Source organism: Belonocnema kinseyi, chromosome 5 (genome assembly GCF_010883055.1).
Source record: "Belonocnema kinseyi isolate 2016_QV_RU_SX_M_011 chromosome 5, B_treatae_v1, whole genome shotgun sequence".
In the NCBI taxonomy this organism is placed as follows: Eukaryota; Metazoa; Arthropoda; class Insecta; order Hymenoptera; family Cynipidae; genus Belonocnema; species Belonocnema kinseyi.
Window position 1 is genome coordinate 127,744,190 of NC_046661.1, and position 16,872 is coordinate 127,761,061.

Consider the following 16,872-nt stretch of genomic DNA (forward strand, 5'->3'; position numbering starts at 1 on the left):
AATTAATTTTCAAATGAAAATCAATTTCAATTTTTCCAAGAATTTTAATCAAATTTTTAAACATTTAAAAAACTTTTTTAAATCTTGAAAATTTTATTGATAAATATTGAAAAATAAAAATGTAGGTCTTTGAGGTAAAATAATAATTTTTTACGTATCTGTTGTTGCCTGCAAGACAAATTTCTAAATTTTCTCGCTGATTTTTGAAGAAAGCGATAAAATCGGCCAGAATTGGGAAATAAATTTTAAATATATCTTAATTTGGTTAAAATTTATATAAATTTAAAGAAAAAACTTGTGTTTTTTGAAGAAAGTAAAAAATTCACGTCTTTTTATTTCAAAAATAGGATATTTATTGAAATAAAAATAATGGATTTCAAAGAACATTCATAACTTTTTATGAATTTACACAAATATAATATACTTATCAATTCTAAAATCAAGATATCAATTTTCATTAATTATCAAATATATTATTCTTGCTTGTCTTTTTTGTTTAAAAATATATTCCTTTTCGTGCACATTTAATTTTTTAAATTAAAAATCCAACTTTTGGGTTGAAAATTAATTTATTTTGGTTGAGAATTCAAAATTTTGTTTTAAATTCATATATATTATTATTATTTTTATAAAAATACAAATAATGATTCGTCTAGAAGATTAATTATTTTAGTGCGAAATTCATAGTTTTGTTTGAATATTGAACTGTTTTCTTCTCATTTTGTCTTCAGTGTTTGAAAAATAAATATTTTGGCAGGAAATTAATTCATTCTGGTTGAAAATATATAGAAGTTTGGTTGCATATTAATATCTTGAAATTGAAATTTCATTTTAACATTTTCTTTGTACATTTTACTAAAAAATTCTTTCTTCGGTAAAAAGTTGATTTTCTTTTTTATAAATTATTTTGTCTCTTGAAGATTCAACTTTTTGTTTGGAAATTTAACTATGTTGTTAAAAATTCATTTTCTTAGTTGAAAAATAATTTTTTCAACCGAAAATTCGTCTTTTTGACACTTATTTTCACAATGTGACAGTTAAACTATTTGATAAAAAATTGAACTGGTTTTTAGAAAAAAAAATATTTTTTAGTTTAAAATTCAAGTATTTAGTTGAAAATTTTTATTTTCGTAAAAAATTAATCTTTTTGATTGAAAAATCCACTTTTTGGTTAAAATTGGTCATTTTTTAGTATAAAAATTGGACTATTTACGTGAAAATTTATGTGTTATTGAAAATTCAACTATTTTTCTAAACATTATTGACAAAAGAGAAAAATTTAAATTTAAACGTTTTCCAATATTGGACAATAATAATGTTTTTATCAGTTTACTATCCCTTTATTTGTAAATTTTTTACACTTTACGCCAACGTAACCTAAAATTGTTCAAAAATTATGAAAATTTTAAATCGAATGATTTTTTATTAAAAATTTCGATTTCCGGTATAAAAACTAATAAACCGAAAAACATAAGTAACTATTAACAAATTTTTAATCTTTGAAATATAATAATTTTTATATCCATGTCCAGTGTGCGCTAACATAACCTAAAACTGTTGAAAACAGGAAGTCTTGATGATTTCTCTTCAGAAAAAAAACTTTATGATTGTATCATAAAATATTTTTAAAAAAATACTAATTTGCAGCGGAAAGCACTAACATAGAAAATATCCATAACATTTTAATTTTTAAATATAATTTTCAAAATTGTCTAATTAAATATATAAAACAACTTTAAGAAATAAAAAGTGAATTAGGTTTTTAACAAGAGTGATTACGAAATTTTCGATATGTCTTTATACCACTTTTTTTTAGATAGAATTTATTTTTTGGGTATTACCTAAATTCAGATTGAAGATCTGAGAAATTGGCTATGCCCGATTCTTGGAGACGATCATCCGAAAGGCTTGGAAAAGCCCTGGAATAAATTTCATCCTTATCGAGAGCTTGGAGTGGAGTCGCTAATATCACCTCATTATTTTTACATCGACATCCGGTGCTTTCACTTGCAGATAATGATCTTCTGTGTGTCTGGATCTTCTGCTGCAATTAAAACAACAAACAAAAAACAATTTTTTGCAAACTTATTTAAAATTTAAAAATATGAAAAAGATAATTTAATTAATTAATTTGATAATTATTAATATAAAAACAATTAATTCCTTTAATTTCATGATTTTAATGCTTACTCTATTTCAAATACGAAAACGTATTTTTATTGACAAAAATGTAAAACTTTGTATGTGAAATTTTTTCTCACTATCGCTTTTCTACACTTTTTTTTTAAATGATTGAATTTTATTAAGTGTGGGCTTATTTTCTCGGGGAAAATATTTTCGGCAATAATTTCTTTCAAAGTAAATTTTTCTATGGCTGAAATTGTTAAAGCAATTTCTATAAGAAGATAACATTTTTTAGACGAATAACTAATATATTTTAATATTATTTACTTTTTTCCAACATTTGAAACAGTATAGTTTCATGGAATCTTGATGGGAAATATAAAGCATGAATGATTAAAAGTCAAAGATTTTTTAAAATAGATAAGAATCAATAGTATGAAAAAGTTTCATTTTTTTCTATAAAGGAATTTTTTTCTTTCATAAGACGTAACTGATCATATCATTACAATTTTTAAAATCATACAAAACTTGTTTAACCTCAGAGACCTGAATTTTTATTTTTCAATATTTATCAATAAAATGTTCAAGATTTTTAAAGATTTTAAAATGTTTAACAATCATTTCTAAATTTGATGGAAATTCCTGGGAAAATTGAAATTGATTTTTGTCTGAAAATTAATTTTCAAAGAATATTTAGAAAGATTTTAAAACGTTTCAAAAGATTTCAGAAATTTTTTGAAAAGATTCTGATAGTTTTTAAGGCAATTTTGAAACATTTTGAGGAATTAAAAAAAATTTTAGAAAAAATTAGTTTAATTTTAAAAGATCAAAGCAGGTTGAGAAGTTTTAAAAATAATATATAATAAATAATGTGTGATCTCAACGATTTCAAGGGAATAAAAAACATGTCTCAATATTTTTGGAAAAATTTGAAATACTTTTTTATTTCGAAAAATTAATTTCAAAACAATATTTAAAAATATTTACAATTTTTTTATTTTGTAGATTTTTTTTTAATTTCAGGAAAAATTCGAATCATAAAAAAATATATTTCGTAATTTTTCCAAGTTATAATAAAGATTGTAAAATAATTTGAAATTTTGAAGATTTCAAAAAATTTTATACAGAATGTACATTTTTGAATATTTTAAAAACTTTCTAGGAAATACAAAAGTTTCATCAGGATTCATGGGAAAAAATTTAATGAATTTTTCTTTTAAATTAAATTTTTTTAATTTTAAATATATCGAAAAATTCAAAAAATTTCTGAAACTGCCGAAAAAATCTGAAATATTTAACGGAATGTTTTATTTTGAAAGATTTTTCAAATTGTCAGAAATAGTTTAATTTTAGCCAGTTTAACAGATATGAATTTTGGAATTTAGGCAGTTTTTATGATATTAAAATTATGTATGTAAGAACTTTGAAACATTTCCAAAAATTTATGAAATATTTTTTAATTTCTTCGAAACTTCTAAAAACCCTAAATATCATTTGAAGCCCCTCGATTTTTTGTTACAATTTGGTTAAATCGCGTAAAATAAAAAATAATAATTTTAGTTGAAAATTCGTATTTTTTATTAATTTAACTTTTTCTATTCAAAAATTAAAACTGCTTAAAAAGTTAAACTAACTAGTGCAAAATAAACTTTTTTATTAAAAATTCATATTTTTGGGTTAAACAATTAAATAATTTGTCAAAAAAAAAAGATGTTTTTTTTCGTACCCAAATTCATTTGTTTAGTGAAAATGTAACTAAACAATTTTTTGTTGAAAATGAACTTTTTTTTAAAATTCATATTCTCGGGATGTAAATTTAACTATTTTCCAAAATATTCACCTTTTTGGCTTAGAAATTCAACAACTTTATTGAAATTTTCTTCATTCTTAACTAAAAAACCTTTCTTACTTGAAAGTTGAATTGTTTTTTATTGAAAATTAAATTTTATATTGGCATATCAACTATTACATTTTTTTTGGAAATTTATATTTTTTGGTTGAAAATGTAACTACTTTGCTAAAAATTCATTATTTGTTGTTGAAGATTCATCATTTTAGTTGAAAATTCATCTTTTTTTTGGTAGATAATTAATCTTCCTTGTAAAAAATTAATATTTCCGTATTTAAAAATTAAAACATTTTGGAGAAAAGACGTTTATTTTGTTAAAAAACCTAATTTTGTCAAATAAAAATTTAACTATTTTATTTGACTTTGAAAATTAACTTTTAAATTGAAATTCATATTTTCGGAATGTAAATTTAACCGTATTCTAAAATATCAGTATTTTGTTGTTGAAAATTCATATTTTCGAGTTGAAAAATGTATTTAATATATAGAAAATACTTTCTTTTTGCTTAAAAATTAATTTTTCCAGTTAAAGTTTAACTAATGCTTTTTTCGGTTTAAAATTAACTTTTTTCGTTGAAAGTTCATAAATAAATTCAACTGTTTTTTTTTTTACTTAAAAATTTAACAACGACTTAATTGAATTTTCTTGTCTTCCTTGACTAAAAAGCTCCCTCAAATATCAACTATAAAATTTCTTTTCTAAAAAATCATTATTTTTGGTTGAAAATATAACTATTTTGTTAAAAGTTCATTGTTTTTTAATCAGAGATTTATAATTTCAGTTGAAAATTCGTAATTTTTGGGAAAAAATTAATCTTTTCCGTAAAAAATTCATCTATTTTATTGAAAATTCATATTTTATTTTTGAAAAATTAAACTGTTTTGGAGAAAATTCGTCTCTTTTGGTAAAAATATCATGGCAGATGATGCAAATGCAACTGGTTAAAAATTAATGTTTTTCTGTTAAGGATTTTTGACTACACTATTTATTTTAAAATCGACTTTTTCTTGAAAATTCATATTTTCGAGTTAAAAGATTAAATTATTTGGTAGAAAATTAGTCCCTTTTGGTAAAAATTTCATCCTAGTTGGTTCAAAATGCATATGATTACAAATTAATCTTTTTTGTTAAGGATTTATCTATTTTGTTTATAATTCAACTAATTATTTTAAAATCCACATTTACTTAAAAATGTATATTTTCAGATTAAAAAGTGAAACTATTTTGTTGAAAATTGGTCTCTTTTGCCAAAAATTTCATACCTTTTTGATTAAAAATGTGATTGATTGAAAATTGATTTTTCGGTTCGAATTTTCATTCTACATGTTAGAAATCATGAAAAATCTTTATAAATTTTCTCAAGAATCTTAGGAAAATGATATGCATATATCCTTAAAAAGAAATAAATTAAAAAGTTAATAGTTATTCGTTATTTTTATCAAAAATAAAAAATAAATTTAAATTCTAATTTTTATAATTCAGATTCCACGGCATTTGCATTTAAATAAAAATATTATTCAATTGAAATTAACACCTTCAAAGCGAGATTACAAAATTCTATTATCTAAAACTAAAAGCCTTTCTGTCGGAGGTTTCGATTCAGGGTCTGCATGTGGAGAATGATCGAATAGCTTTGAAGATACAATTAATAAAATTCGGGGTCAAGTGGCTGAAGGGATTCCATATTCTTTTAATTAACATACATTGCATTGTCTCAATTACTAAAGAACATCGAACCACTTAACAATCAAAGTAATCAGAAATCCGTTTCATCTAGTTAATCATAATCTCAATTTTAATCGTTAATTAAGATCCTACATATATCTATTTTTCATCATTTAATTAAAAATAATCACTACTATGCAAAAAGAAAATTTTTTCATTATGAATTTTTAATGCAAAATAAAAAGTTTGATTATAATTACTTTTTTGTTTATTTGTTTTTAGGGTTAAATAAAAATCATTTTCCTCAGACTCTTTGACAAATTTCAAAAGATTTTTCGAAAATTTTAGATGTGCCAAATCAAAATTTCTACAAAATAGTTTACCTTTAAACATATAGTTGTATTCTCAAACTACAAAAAATATTTATTTTCCACACAACAAAGTTCTCAGTGAAAAATGTAATTTAATATTTTAATAAAAAATGTTAATTTCAAATCCAGAACAGTTTAATTCATAAAAATCGAATTTTTAACTAAATACTTACATTTTCAACTCAAAGGATAAATTTTGAACCCAAAAAGATTTTTTAGTCAAAAAGGAACAATTTTAGGTAAATTATAATTGAGAGGGAAAAATAATTTTTAATAAAAAAGAAAAATTTGTAATAACTATTAATTTTTAAAGTTTATTTATTTGCTTTAAGTTTATATTCATATAATTTCCCTAAGTTTCTCGAGAAAATTCAAAAAGCTTTTTGAAGATTTCAGATATGTCCAATAAGTATTTAGAACATTTTTAAGAAATTTCTTATTTATTTTAGTAAAAAATTACGGTTGAAAATTTAATTCGTAGGTTGAAAGTTGATTGAAATTTAATTATTTTGGTTGAAGATTAATAATTTTAGGTTAAAATCAGTTTTTTTTTTTTGGTTCAATTCTCGGGTTGAAAGTTCAAATATTTTATAAAAAATTGACCTTTTTCGCTTCAAAATTCCACAATGTTGTTAAAAAGGCATACTTCATGGTGAAAAATTAACTTGTTTTTTTTTTTTTGAAAATTCAACTTTCTTTGTTAAACATTGATCTTTTTGTTTAAATTTTCACTCCTTTCCACAGAAATTTCACATTTTTTATTAAGCATGCAATTGTCTGGTACAAAATTATTCTTTTTCGATTAAATTTAAATTCACTGTTGAAAATTCACATTTTCGGGTTAGAAATTTAAGTATTTCGTAGAAATTTCGTAATTTCGGCTTAAGAATTCAACAGCTTCGTAGAAAATTGATGTATTTTTTGAAAAAAAACATTAAAATTCAACCGCTTAATAAAAAAAAGTCTCCTTCGCTTGAAAATTTGTTTACTGAAAATTTATCTACTCTATTATTAGTTAAAAACTACTCTGGTTTAAAAAATTTAACTAATTAGTTCAAAAATTTTAGAAACAAAAAAAATGTATCCAAACTAAAAATTAATTAAATAAAATTTGTACTAACGTCACATTTAATGTTCGCACTATTTAATTAAAAATTCATGTAATTTGTTTAAATTTTTTTTATATGTTCTGAAGAATTCCTAGAAAAATTTGGATTATTTTTTTTTCTAAAAATGAATTATTTCCTAAAATTTTGAAAATGGATTTAGAAAATTCTAGATCAAAATTGTTCAATTTTAAAAGATCTCAAAACCTTAGAAAAAATTTGAGTAAGTTTGAGAGACATTTAGAAGTTTTTAAAAGGTTCAAAAAATATGTAGGAACTTGTCAGGATGTCTAATTTTCTTTTAATGTAGATTTTTAAGGATTGGGATCCAAGAGAATGAAGCAATTTTCGTAAGATTCTAAAAAAATTAAAAATGATTATTTTAGAAGAGAGAAAATCTCTGATTTTACTTAGAAAAATTAATTTCTTTTTAAATATTTAAAAGATTCCCGAAAGTGTCGCAAAAGAATCTGCAACATTTTAAGCTAATTTGTTTAACTTTATAGAATTAAAAAAAAAATCAGAAAATAATCTAATCATCGTGAAATATATTTAAAAGGTTCAGATTATTATTTAGAACATTTTTAATCAATTAAGAAAGAAATTAAATAATTTTTTAAAACATTTAGAAGTTGCAGAAGCAGCGATAGCAGTTTTGAAAAAATTTTGTAGGAATTTCAGCTACGATTTTATAAAAAAAAAGGCAATTCCAAAATTGTCAAAAACAAATCTGAAAGATTTTAGGCATTTTTTTAATTTAAAAAGATTTTTGAAATTTTTAGGAAAAATTCGAGTTAGTTTAAAAGATAATTAGGAATTTGAGCAGTTTTGAAGGAATAAAAATATCTTTAAACTTGGAAAGATTTCCGAAAAATTATAAAATATTTATAAAGTTCTTCGTGAGTAGTAAATGTCCTAAATATCTTTTGAACTGACTCGAATTTTTCCCAATAACATGTAAAATTCTATCAAATAAAAAAATGTCTACATTATTTTCAGAAAAATCAGAAATCTTTAAAAATCTTTTTGAAATTTATCAAGAAACGTAGGAAAATTATATTTATAAAAAAATGAATTTGTATAAATTTGCAAATTTAAACTTTAAAATAAAATACTAAAATAATTATAAATAAATACAAATATAAAATATAAAATAAATAAATTATTTTAGTATTTTATTTTAAAGTTTAAATTTGCAAATTGATACAAATTGATTTTTTTATAAATATAATTTTCCTACGTTTCTTGATAAATTTCAAAAAGATTTTCAAGTCAAATCAAATCTTTGAAGTGCGAATAAAAAATCTCCAGTGATTTTTGAAAAATTCCATGACTTCCAGGATTTTTTAAACTTTTTCAAAAATCCTTGAACTTTCCATGTTTGAATTATTATGCTTTGAAGAACAATTTATTTTTGAGAAAGTCCTTCATTCGTAATTAGGGACAAGACTCTTTTAAAGCCATTCATCTTTTTTTAGAGACTGGTCCAGATATCTAGTCACATTCACCTGTACTGACCGTCACTACGATAATTGTAATTTAGATCAATCAGAAAGCCAGAGGCAAGGTCAAAATATAGAGCCTGGCCTTAAATAGATCACTATTTTATCCAGAAAGGCTCATGACCACGCATTTTTGTCACGTGATCAAAAAGTTTTCTTTTTTCGGTTATTTTTAAAAATAAAATTTTCTATCCTCATATTCAAAAATTGAAATACTAGAGAGATTGAAAAAAGAATTTTAAAATAAAAAAAAAATATGATACTTAGACATACTTTCTTAATTAGAAATACAACTGTTTTTTTGAATTCATCTTTTTGGCTTGAAGAACCGATAATTTAATGGATTTTTTTTCTTTCGGGACCAATTTTTTTTTTCATAGAAAATTCAAATATTTTATTGCGCATTCATCTTTATAAATTGGAAATTATACTGTTTAGCCTACATTTCGGCTCAAAATTTTAAAACTTTAAAAAAATTTTAATATTTGGATAAACAATTGTATTTTTAGTAGAAATTTTTTTTTAGTTAAACGCCAAATATTTTATTGCAAATTTGGCTTTGTTGATTAAATCCATCTTTCTTTTTTAATTCCTTTCTTTTTGGTTGAAAAGTAATTTTTTAGATGTAATTTTAACCATTTTGTTAATGTATCTATTCTGTTGTTTTTTAAATTCGACCTGTTTTTAATTTAAAAATTCAACTATGTAGTTGAATAAAATCTAGAAAAGAAAAAATTTTAACTATTTAGTTAAAAATTTATGTAATTTTTTAACAATTCGTCTTTTTTATAGTAAATTGATCTTCTTTGGAAAATTCAACTATTTGAGTAAAAAATTATGTATTTGGTTGAAAATTCGTCTTTTTTATTTAGCAATCAAATTTTTTAGTTTGAAAATCAAGTAGTTTTTTTGCCAAATCGTCTTTGTTGGCTAAATTCAACTGTTTTTTTAAACGTTTAACTACTTTCTTAAAAATAACTTTTTAAGAAAATTGGTTGAATTTGCTACAAAATAATTTAATTTTCAACCAAAAGAGACAAATTAAAAAAATTTTTAATAATATCTACATTTTTTCTAGGTTTTGAAACAAATGTAGAAGTTGTTTTTTATGAAATGTAAACATTTTGCGAGAAAAAAATTTTTTGTAAGATTTCGGGAAAAATGTTTAATGTTTTTTTTTATTTTGAAAAATGAATTTTAAAAGATAATTGAAAAATATTTAAAATCATTTCAAATAATTTAATAAATTTCAAACAAGGTCTAAAAAGATTTTAAAGTAAAAGTTTGCAATTTTTCAAGATTAAAACATTTTTTTAAATCTATAAAGTTTAAGAGATATTTAGAAGCTTTAAAAGGAATTAAATACAATTTAAAACTTGTACACAATAATATACATTTTTTTCATAATATAGAATTTTGAAAAATTCTAAAAAAAATAAGCTTTGTAAACATGTTAATGATTTTTTATTTTAAATAATTAATTTTAAAAGAACGTTTAAAACTATTTTAAAACATATCAAAATATTTCCAAAATTGTCATAAAAGAAGCCGAACGATTTTAAAGCAATTTATTTAATTATGGAGATTTTTTTACATTTTAGAAAAAATTCAAAACATTTTAAAAGATATTTAAAAGTTTTGAAAAGATTTCAACCAATTTTAATATAAATTTAGATATTCAAAATAAAAATTATGTTTTGAGATTCCTGGAAGACATGAAAGCTTTGCACTTAAAATGAATTAAATTTCTAACAAAAAAGATAATTTTTCGAGCAAAAAAAAATGAATTTTCGACAAATATTTTCTGGAAAAAATTATTTAATTTTCAACCAAATATCAGAATTTTCTACCAAAAGAGAAGAATTCTAAATCAAAAATATGTTAGTAAACTTCTCAATTAAAAATAATTATCTTTCAATGAAATTTGTATTAATTCGGTTCGCAATTAAGCGAAAAAACGAGAAAAAAGTGAAGTCTGTCTATATTTAGAGAAGTAATATACTTTTTTTAAACCACAGAGAATTTCGAACTCGACTGCTAAATGACACTTCAATATTCTGTTTTACAAAATGTGACACTTTGCAGTCTGACCTCGATGCAAGCAAATATCAGTTTTAGTAACTAGATCTTTGTAATTACTTCTTTAGTGTCTCTCTAATTTTTTCACAAAAATGTGCTCAAAGAATATTGACAGTAAACTCAGAAACTTCTTGTGAAATTAAAACATTTTTAATATTAGGATCCTCAAAATAAATGTAAATTGCTAAAAAAAAAAAAAAAACTAATTTTCAAACAAAAACAATTTCTAACAGAATAATTAAATTTTTACTTTTAATCAAGTAGTTTAATTTTCAGCCAAACAGATTAATTTTGTACCGCAAAAGACGAATTTTCAACTAAAATGAATAAGCATTCAGCAGAATTAACTATTTTTTCAGTAAAAAAAAACTACTTTTTAATTTGAAAAAATTATTTTTGGGAATATAGTTTAATTTGCAACTCGAATAGTTCAATTTTCAAGATAAAAAATTAATTTTCCACAAAAAAAACGAGTCTGTCAACCAAAGATATGAATTTTCAACTATAATTATAAAAAATTTAACTGTATTAGATTAATTTTTAGTTTTAACATTTATTTTTCAATGAAAAAATCGAATTTCCAATAATCCAGTTCAATTTTCAACTTGAATGGTTCAATTTTCAGTTTAAGAAATTACTTTTCAACCAAAAACGAAGAATTTTCATTTATTATCCAAACAGTTGAATTTTCAACAGACGAGATGAATTTTCAACTACAATTATGGAAAATTGAGCGTGATTAGTTAAATTTTCATTTTAAAATTAATTTTTTAAAGATAAAAAAACGAATTTCCAATAATACAGTTCAATTTTCAACTAGAATAAATCAATTTTCAGTTTATAAAAATTACTTTTAAATAAAATTTAAAAAAAAAATAGAAATGTTTAGCTCTAACTTGAATTTTCAACTGATTTCAATTGATTTTTAACCATGAAGATTAATTTTCTACAAAAAAAAAATTCTCAACAAAATACGTTAATTTTCAATTGAGACAGATCAATTTTCAATAGTTTAATTTTCAGTTTAAAACATTAATTGTCAAACAGAGTTAAATTTTCATGAAAAAATAATAAATTTTCAACAAAAACAATTAAATTTTTAACTAAAATAGTTAAATTTCCAATTAAAAATATTACTTTTCAACAAGAAAAAAAAAAAGAAATTTTTAACAAGATAGTTAAATTTTTAACCAAGTTCTTGGATTTGTAACCGCAGAGAAGAATATTTTCAACCAAGAAGATTAATTTTCTTTTAAAGAAAAACGAATTTTCAAATAGAAGAGATGAATTTTCAACCAAAAATATGGAAAATTTAACTGGATTAGTTAAATTTTCAGTTAAAAATTCATTTTTAAAGATAAAAAAAGCGAATTTTCAACAATACAGTTCAATTTTCAACTAGAATAAAACAGTTTTCAATTTATAAAAATTACTTTCAACCGCAGAGATAAATTTTCAACCAAACAGATTAATTTACTACCGAAAAAGGTTAAAAATTAAAATATATTAGTTTAATATTTAGTTCAAAAATTTATTTTTCAATTAAAAAAAAAGAATTTCCAACAATATAGTTTAATTTTCAGCTGAAGTAGTTAAATTTTGAGTTTAAAAAATTTCTTTTAAAACAACAATTTTTAAACAAGAAGATTAATTTTCTATAAAAAAAATCTTTGATCAAATCTCTCAATTTTCGAGTAAAAAAGATCAATTTTCAATCCAAAAGTAAATAGTTTCATTTTCAGTTAAAAAATTTATTTTTAACCAGAGTTAAATTTTCAAGAGAAAAATTAATTTTCAATCCAAAATTAAATTTCCAACTAAAATAGTTAGATTTTCAGTTAAAAATATAACCCTTTAAAAAGAAAAAGAAACGACTTTTCAACAAAATAGTTAAATTTTTAGCAAAGTAGATGAATTTTGAACCGCAGAGAAAAATTTTCAACCAAGATTAATTTTCTAGAAAAAAAAAAACGAATTTTCAAACGAAAAAGATCAATTTTAAACCGAAGTTAAATAGTTTAATGCTAATTTAAAAAAAATTAGCTAAAGAGTTGAATTTTCAATCTAACAGATGAATTTTCTTCCAAAACTGGAAGTTTTATTTTCAGTTCAAAAAATTATTTTTCAATTAATGTTATGAATTTTCAACTGAAATAGTTGAATTTGTAACGAAAAATTATAATTTAGAAGTTAACTTATGAATCTTCAACTGAAGTAGTTATATTTCCAATTAATAAAATTAATTTTTAACCAAGAATTTGAATTTTCAAGTAACATGATGGAAAATTTAAATGGATTTATTACACCTTAAGGTAAGAAAAAGTATTTTTAAAAAAATTTCGAATAGTATATTTAAATTTCCAGTTAAAAAATTACTTTTGAACCAAAAAAGTATACAATTTTCAACGAAGAAGATTAATTTTCTTCCAAAAAAGGCGAATTTTCGAAAAAATAGGTAAATTGTCAAAAAACGATCAATATTGATCAAAAAATTAAATAGTTAAATTTTCAACAATATAGTTCTTTTTCAGAAATAAAAGTTACTTTGAAACCAAAAAAAAAAACAAATTTCAAATTAGGAAGATTAATTTTCTACCAAAAAAAGGAGAATTTGTCAACAAAAGAGGCGAATTTTCAACTAAAATTATGCAAAATTTAACTGGATTAGATTAATTATTTGTCAATGAAATGTATTCTTCATAAAAGAAAAAACGATTTTCAAATAATAAAGTTCAACTTTCAACTGGAATAGATCAATTTTCAGCCAAAAATAAAATTTTCAACTAAAATAGTTACATTTTCAATTGAAAAAATTACTTTTCAACAAGAAAAAGCACGAATTTTTAACAAATTAGTTAAATTTTTAACCGCGGAGATGTTTTTTTTTAACAAAGAAGATTAATTTTCTACGAAAAAAAAAAAAAATTTCAAATAAAAACGATAAATTTTCTACAAAAATTAAATAGTTTAATGCTCAGTTTAAAAAAAATCCAACCAATGAGTGGAATTTTCAACCTAAAAAATGGATAAGTTATATTTTCGGTTCAAAAAATTCATTTTTAATCAAATTGATGAATTTTCAACTGAAATAGTTAATTTTTCACTAAAAAAAGTTACTTTATAACAACAACAAAAATGAATTTTCTCTGAGAAGATTGATTTTCTGCCAAAAAATGAGAATTTTTAACAAAATATGTAGATGAAATTTCAAGTAAAGAAGATAAATTTTCACATACAAAAAATTAATAGTTAAAATAGGTTTGAAAAATAATTTAAACTGCAATAGTTGAGTTTCAAACAAAAAAAAATTATTATTCACCTAAAATGAATAATCTTCAACTGGAACAATTAAATTTTCAACCAAAAATTAAATTTTCAACTGAAATAGTTAAATTTTCATTTAAAAATATTAATTTTTAACCAAAAAACAAATCCTTAATAAAATATTATCAACAAAACACATGAATTTTCATCGAAAATATCAAATTTAACTGAATTAGTTAAATTTTTGATCACAAGAATTTATTTTTAACTAAAAAAATAAAAATAATTTCCAAAAAAAATAGTTACGTTAGTTTTAGTAACTAGATTTTTGTAATTACTTCTTTAAAATTTAGGTAATTCTTTTACAAGAATACTCTCAAATAATATTGATACCCAAACGCAACAAGAGCTTCGAAAATAAAATAACAAATTTCAAAATTGGAGTCTTTAAACTGGAAATCAATCAATATCACAAGATTTTCTTTAGAAATCGAGAGACGTCTTTTCCGCTCAGGGGTTTCTTTACACAACGTAACCCAGAATAAATATTATAACGAAGTACGGTAAAATCAAAAGCCGTTTCACATCCGCCAGATTATTCACTTTGATATGAGTAATAATATTTTCATTGAATTCGGGCCAGATTTTCCTTTAGAGACCTTTACAATTTTCTCTAAAAAATACTTTTGAATTCTCTCTATTTTCCTTAATACCTAGATATTTTTATAAAATTAAAAATTACTACAAAACAATTTCTGTTAGAAAATTATAAATTTGTAAACGAATATCAAGAGGGATATATAAATCTAATTTGCCAAAGAAAAAATTCCCTCAACGAAAAATTTAATACCTAACTGATATCTTAAAACAAAATAGTTTAATTTATACAAAAAATACAAATTTTCAACATATAAACCAAATAAAAAAAATCGAATTTTCAGCCAGAGTTGAATTTGCAACTAAATTCTCGACTGTAACAGATTAAATTTCAACAAAAAAAATTGCAGTTTTAAAGAAAAAAGGTGATAAAACGAGATTTAAAAAAAATATATACAAATTTTGAAAAAGTATTTATTTTGTGCAGGCTGATGTAAATATAATTTTCCTAATATTCTTGAGAAAATTCAAAAAGATTTTTTTAAATTTCAGATATATATCTAAAAAATATTATTCGTTTTACAGGATTTTAACAAATTTTAGAAAAAATTCAAGTCAGCTTGAAAGATACGTATTTACCACTTTTAGAAGTTCGAAAAAAAATTTTAAACAGTCTTTAAATTTCTTTGGGCATTTTTAGATATTTTTTTCTATCTTTTTCAATTTTATTACAAAATTTATTTCTCCAAATAAAAATTAATTTATATTTTTCCCAGAAATCTGGAGAAAATGTTCTTATTTTCTTGAAAACTTTCAAAATTCTTCGTAAGCGTCGACTTTTTTTCAAAATCATAAAAATTTTATATTGTATTTCAAATTTTAAATTATTTTTTATTTTTTTTTAGAACTACTAAACCTTCGAAATATCTTTAAAAAGATTCAAACTGTTTCTATAATTATTTTACAATTCTGCATAATTTAAAACATTATTTCAAACGATATTGAGAAGTTCTAGAAATTGTGAAAAAAAATTAAATCTCTAAAAGATTTCTAAAAACTTAGAAAGTATATGTAGATTTTTGAATATTTCGTAAAAATTCGATAATTTAAAAAGATATTTTGAACTTTCAACGAAATAGTTAAAGTGTTTATTTTAAACAAGTGGCTGAATTTTCAACCGAAGAGATTAATTCTTAAAAAATAAGAATATTTTTATAACAAAGAAGACGAATTCTCGACAAAAAATGTCAATTTTTCACCAAATAGTTGCATTTTTACACTATAAAGGTAAATTATTAACCAAAAATGGGATACTGAAATTTTTATTTTTGAAAACTAATTTTCTTCAAAAAAGTTGTATTTTCTATAAATCAGTGTAATTTTCAAGAAAAAAAAACGAATTTTCGACACAAAAGTTGAATTTTTAACCCATTAGTTAAATTTTTAATTAAAAAAATTTAATTTTCTACCGAATGATTAATTTTTTAAATAAATAGATTAATTTTTATATCAACATAAATACTAATTAAACTAAAAAAATTTCAACTGATTGAATGCAATAAAAAAAGACGATTTTATAAACAAATAGTGGTTGTTATATAAAAACAGTTACATTTTCAAACAAAAAATATGTATTTTCTACAAAACAATTAAATTTTTAACTTGAAAATATAAATTTGAAGTAAAAAGTTAATTTTTATCAATTGTATAATTCAATTTTCTACTAAATTGTTAAATTATCAAGCCAAAAAAAACATTTTTTGACGAAGCAGTTGAATTTTAATCCCGAAAAGATGAATCTTCCCAAAAACTTGTAATACTTGATATTTTAACCAAAAACTATTTTAATTTAAAATAAAAAAAGTATTTAACGAAAGAAGACGAATTTTCAGGAAAAAAAATTTAATTATCAACAAACTACATGAATTTTCAATCAAATATTCAGATTTTCAAATAGAAAAAATTAATTTTCAATTGAACATATCAATTTTCAAACAAAAATGGAATAATTTTGCACTCTAAAGATGAATTTTTAACTAAGAAGATTAAGTTTCTACCAAAAACACAAACTTTAAAGAGACTACGTGAATTTTTAATTAAAAAAGAAAAAAATTTAACCAAATTAGTTGAATTTTTAGCTAAAAAAGAAAACAAAAATTTACTAGAAATGCAATAGTTAAATTTATAGTTACAAAAATTAATTTTTTCCCTTTTTTCTCCACACTTTATTGAAAGTACTAAATTTATTGTAAAAATTTGACTATTTGGTTAAAAATTGATTTTTTTCGTTAAATATTCAACAATTCCGTTAAAA

The 16,872-nt window shown here is 21.3% G+C and overlaps 1 protein-coding gene across 4 annotated transcripts in view; it reads right to left on the reverse strand.

Annotated features, from left to right (window-relative positions):
• LOC117172561 (lymphoid-restricted membrane protein-like) overlaps window positions 1-16,872 on the reverse strand; it is a 171,718-nt gene that overhangs the window by 40,087 nt on the left and 114,759 nt on the right. For 3 of the 4 annotated variants that reach the window (XM_033360622.1, XM_033360621.1, XM_033360619.1), the window contains exon 17: window positions 1,842-2,044. In XM_033360622.1, coding sequence (XP_033216513.1) covers window positions 1,842-2,044 — 203 coding nt within the window. The remainder of the gene's footprint in view (window positions 1-1,841; window positions 2,045-16,872) is intronic. The other variant, XM_033360620.1, reaches the window with a different exon arrangement.